This window comes from Mus caroli, chromosome 9 (genome assembly GCF_900094665.2).
Source record: "Mus caroli chromosome 9, CAROLI_EIJ_v1.1, whole genome shotgun sequence".
In the NCBI taxonomy this organism is placed as follows: Eukaryota; Metazoa; Chordata; class Mammalia; order Rodentia; family Muridae; genus Mus; species Mus caroli.
The window spans coordinates 115,835,852-115,840,660 of NC_034578.1; the positions used below are offsets into that span (position 1 = coordinate 115,835,852).

General features: G+C 51.0%; 1 protein-coding gene across 2 annotated transcripts in view; it reads left to right on the forward strand.

Annotated features, from left to right (window-relative positions):
* The window catches only part of Myrip (myosin VIIA and Rab interacting protein), a 169,426-nt gene that overhangs the window by 123,548 nt on the left and 41,069 nt on the right, over positions 1-4,809 (forward strand). For both annotated transcript variants that reach the window (XM_021172036.2, XM_029482017.1), the window contains one exon: positions 3,582-4,207. In XM_021172036.2, the coding sequence (XP_021027695.1) occupies positions 3,582-4,207 (626 nt within the window). The remainder of the gene's footprint in view (positions 1-3,581; positions 4,208-4,809) is intronic.

The following is a 4,809-nucleotide window of genomic DNA, read 5'->3' on the forward strand; positions in this document are numbered from 1 at the left end:
ACTCTGTAGACCAGGCTGGCCTCGAACTCAGAAATCCTCCTGCCTCTGCCTCCCAAGTGCTGGGATTAAAGGCGTGCGCCACCACGCCCGGCTCAGAATCTTTTTCTAACATTATTTATTATTTTGGTGTTTTGTGTGTGTGTGTGCCCATGCATGCAGTAGACATGGATGCCAGTAAGGGACATCTGATCCCCCTGGAAATGGAGCCACAGGCTAATATAAGACACAATAGTGGCACCAGGAATTGAACCTGGGTCCTCTAGAAAAGTAGCCAGAGCTCTTAACCACTAAGCCATCTCTTCAGTTCCAAGCCTACTCTTGAATTTGCCATTTCAGTACAGCAGCTCTGTTCACAAATGGCTGTGAGGAAAGGAGCTACTATGAGTCCGCTTTGGCCTTGGAGTGGCTCTGGTGGTAAGATGTTTGTTGTGCGAGCATGGGGTCCTGAGTTCAATTCCTCATATCCTACATTTTAAAAAAAAAAAATAGGCATAGGGTTGGAGAGACAGCTCAGTGCTGCCTGCTCCTGCAGAGTCCGGTTTTTGTTCCCAGCATGCACATCGGGTGACTCACAACTGCATGTAACTCCAGCTCCAATAGATCTGACACCCTCTGACCTCCAGAGGCTCCTGCATACTTGGTGTAAATAAACTTAAACAAGCACACACACATATGCATTAGTAAAAAAATACTAATAAATGCACATTTAAGGTGACAGGAGGAACCCTGGGGTTTCTGATCAGCCAGCTGAGCTGAATCCGTGAGACCCAGCTTCAGTGGGAGATCCTGTCTTGAAAACTAAGCTGGACAGCTGGGAGATTGCTCAGTGGTTAGAGCACTTGCTGTACAAACCTAAAGACCAGAGTTCAGATCCCCTGAGCTCTGATAAATGCCAAGTGGACATGGCAGCTGCCTGTAATTCCAGCCTCAGGAGGTAGAGTTGGAGTCCCCAGAACAGACTGGCTAGTGAGACTAGCATATCAGTGACTGAGAGACCCTGCTTCAAAGAATAAAAGAAAGAGTGACTTAGGATCCTGACACCAACTGCAGGGCACACACACACATATACACACACAAGCACGCGTACACACACACACACATACACACATATACTCACATGCACACACAAACATGCACATACACAACTCATATATACATACACTCACACTTACATGCACACACACACACATGCACATTCACATACACACTCACATGCACACACATGCATATGCATGCACATATGTACATGAACATGCACACATGTATACTCACATGCACACATATGTGCACACATGCATGCATATACACATATGTACATGCACATGCACACACTCACATGCACACATGTACACATATGTGTGCACATAACACATAGACATACACACTCACACATACTTACACACTTACTTATCTGCTCTGGAAAAGCATGGTATCACCCCGTATAAGCACTTCCTGCTGTCATCCTCATGACATCTCGGGGAGGTGTTAACTGCTCTTTTCACCACTGAGCAGAGTGGGGATCTGAGAATCCTGTGCTGCCGCATGGCTTCCAGGCTTCATACCCAGGCCTTGAGAATGCTCTTCTCTCCACTGTGAAACCTGTCCCCAGGGCAGAGGAAGCTACTTTGGTTCTTAGATGAACAGGTGGTTGGGATCTGGGTCCTGCCTCACTCTGTCATCCAGAGGCTGCAGAGCCATGTGCATGGTCAGCCAGAGCATAAGGAAGATGATGGAGAGCCAGCCAGGAGGGTCAGATGTGAGCCCAGATCCTAGGGAGAAAAGCTTGGAGGCGAGAGGTCTAAGGAGTTAGTGGGCTTCAGCACAGGGTGTGGCAGAAATGAACTCTAGAGTAAGGAGTGGTGGAATGAGCGCCAGGCACCAGGGCTAGGGTTCCCAGGAGACCCCCATTCACATTTTCCTATGGGGGATATCTAGTGTCCTTGTGGTGTAAGAAAGCCCTAGTCGCTGTCTCTCCAAAGAAAGAGAACTCAGTGTTCTGCCATGACGGATCACAGTAGGCAGTTGCTGTGGAACTGGGTCACTGGATTTCAAACCCACGTTCCACCAGTACCTGCAATCCTCCAGGCTGGAGTTCGGTAAGGAGCAGGCAAGGACAACACCCTGTGGAGACCAGCATTCCATGGAGCAGCAGCAGGCCTGTATCACTTAAGTGTGGAGCAGGCTCCTGTCTCAAAGTCTTGGACAAAGCTGTAGACCTGTAGGCCCCTGGTCCAGAAACTATGCCTGAGGAGATAATACCTCCCATAGGGACTTCAGTGTATACAGGCAGTAAGCATTTTTCCTGATGCTCCCTGCTTGTGGGTAAAGCCCTGGCCCAGCCCTCAGTCATCCTGGGTGACTTGAATCCAGTCGAGAGTAATGAGGACCATAGGAACCAGCTCAGAGGGCCTCTAGCCTTCCTTGCACTTCGCTTTCTAGTGGTCTTGGAGTTGGAGAAAGGATGCATACATATGAGAGAGAGAGAGAGAGAGAGAGAGAGAGAGAGAGAGAGAGAGAGAGAGAGAGAGAGAGAGAGAGAGAGAGAGAGAGAGAGAGAGAGCCACAAGCTGCCCATCATGTTCAGCTTCAAGTCCAGAACAAGTGTGCACCACGGGTTACATAAATAACAGACTTCTATGCCCATCTTATGGGGCTATAGGAATAACATCCATGAACGTCCTTGGGGAAGGATAGGAAGGAGGTAGAATTATCCCTCATCGCTGAGGGGAAACTGAGGACCTAAACGTATAAACAGATGGCCGCTGCCAAAGAACAAGACCTTAGCCTGGCTGCTGTAGCTCTCCCTCCCCTTCCGCCAGCCTTAGAACAGTATGGGGCAGCTCTCTCAGGAGGCGGGAAAGGGGCTATGCCTCCAGTCTCACTCAGTCTGCGAGGCCCCCAGGGATCCTTGAGGATTCTTTGTTTCAATAATATTTTTACTCTTTAAATTTTTCATGCATGTATTTTGATTCTATCCACCCTCAGCGCCCCTCAACCCATTTTCCTCCAATTTCATGTCAGACCATCGTCATCATCATCATCGTCATTGTCATCATCCTGAGTTCAGTTACCTACTGGAGTGTCAGCAACCTACCAGGCTCCACAGCTCCAAAGACAGTGACTGCCTTGCTCAGCCACTGTCAACTGCCAATAGCTCCCTGCTAGGGGTGGGACCCTGTGAGCCCCTCTCCTATCTGTACTGGAAATTTCACAGACTTGATACTGTGACAGTGTCAGGCAGGGAGCCATGGCCACTGTAAGCTGATGTGGGCAACAGCTGTGCCCCGCCCAGAAATCAGCTCTCATTAACGGCTCTCTGCCCCATCCTCCATCTCTTGCAGCTTTCCTGTCCCCTCTTCCATGATGTCCCTTGAGTCTTGGATGAGAGAAATTGATATTGATGATACCCGTGTATAGCTGGGTACTCTTAACATGAGAGTTGGGTGTACACTCCTGGTCTCCCTAAGGTGGTCGCCTCACAATCTCACAGGAACCTTGTAGGAGATGACGTGTACCCCCCCCAACTTGCTCCTACAGTAATAATGGACCCTTCTGGTGTCTTTCTCACCTCTACCCCACAGATCTGGCCCCACTTTTGCAGAGCCCCGATGGGAACTGGATGACCTTGAAGGACGGTAATAGACAGCCCCCAACCCGCCTACTGACCAAACCGAAGAGTGGGACCTTTCAGGCCCTGGAGGTGGCATCCAGTGTGACATCTGCCTATGATGAGATCGGTTCCGACAGCGAGGAAGACTTTGATTACAGCGAAGCCTTGAGTAAGCTGTGCCCACCATCCCAGGGCAGGCTCAAGCAACCCCAGCCTCAGCCTACACAGGCCCAGAGTTCTGGCCAAGGTCCCTTAGCCACCTCTCCCTCAAACCCTGAGGCCATGTGCTCAGATTCAGAGACATCTTCCACCAGCTCATCTCGGGAAGCTGGCTGCCGGGCTAAGCTGTCCTGGCTGCAGAGGAAGGCCCCCAAGAACCCCGCAGTGGAGAAGATGCCCCTCCAGGGAGAACTGGACGTCAATTTCAACCCTCAGGCAGCCGGTGGAGAGACTTCCGACAGTAGTGATCCAGAGGAGACCCTCCGCACTGCAGAGCGCCGGGCCAGGAGGTGGAGAAGGGCCCGGGTGGGCCCCGAGGAGTCAAACAGGGGTCTGCCTTCACCTGGCGCCCATCCACGGGCACCGCACACGGCTCAGGTAAAGAAACCCGCAAGCACACACATATTTTGAAAGTAGGATGACCCTTCTCTGCGCATAGTACCCTAGAGAGCCTGGGTTTGGGCTCTGCTGTCTAAGATTCTATTGGTCTTGCAGCCAAGCAGCTGAGAAACCGGAGCCAGGTAACATCAACCCTCAGTGGCTCTGTGTCCTTGCCTTACTTTCTTGTCATTGTGAACAAGCGCACCCTGAGTTGTCACTTGGGCTCGCCTCTCTGGAGGCTTCCATGTGGGTGCTGTGTCTCTTGAGCTTGACCAGAACATCAATGGCAGGGACAGGTGGTAGGGGGCTTCTTCAGTTCATGGTGGACAGAATGCAGAGAAAAGGAGCACGGTAGAGAGCAGGGGCAGGGGGAGGCAGGGCTGGAGAGAGGGCTCTGTTGGAAAAGGGTTCACTGTGTGAGCTTGAAGACCTGAGTTCAGTCACCACCTACAGAAAAAGCCAAGCATGGTGGCACACACTTGCTATTCCAGTGCTGGGAAGACAGAGACAGACTCCTCACAGTCACCACATGGCCAGCCTTACCTACTCAGTGAGCCCCAGGCCAGTGAGAGAGCTCTTATCTAAAAAAAAAAAAAAAA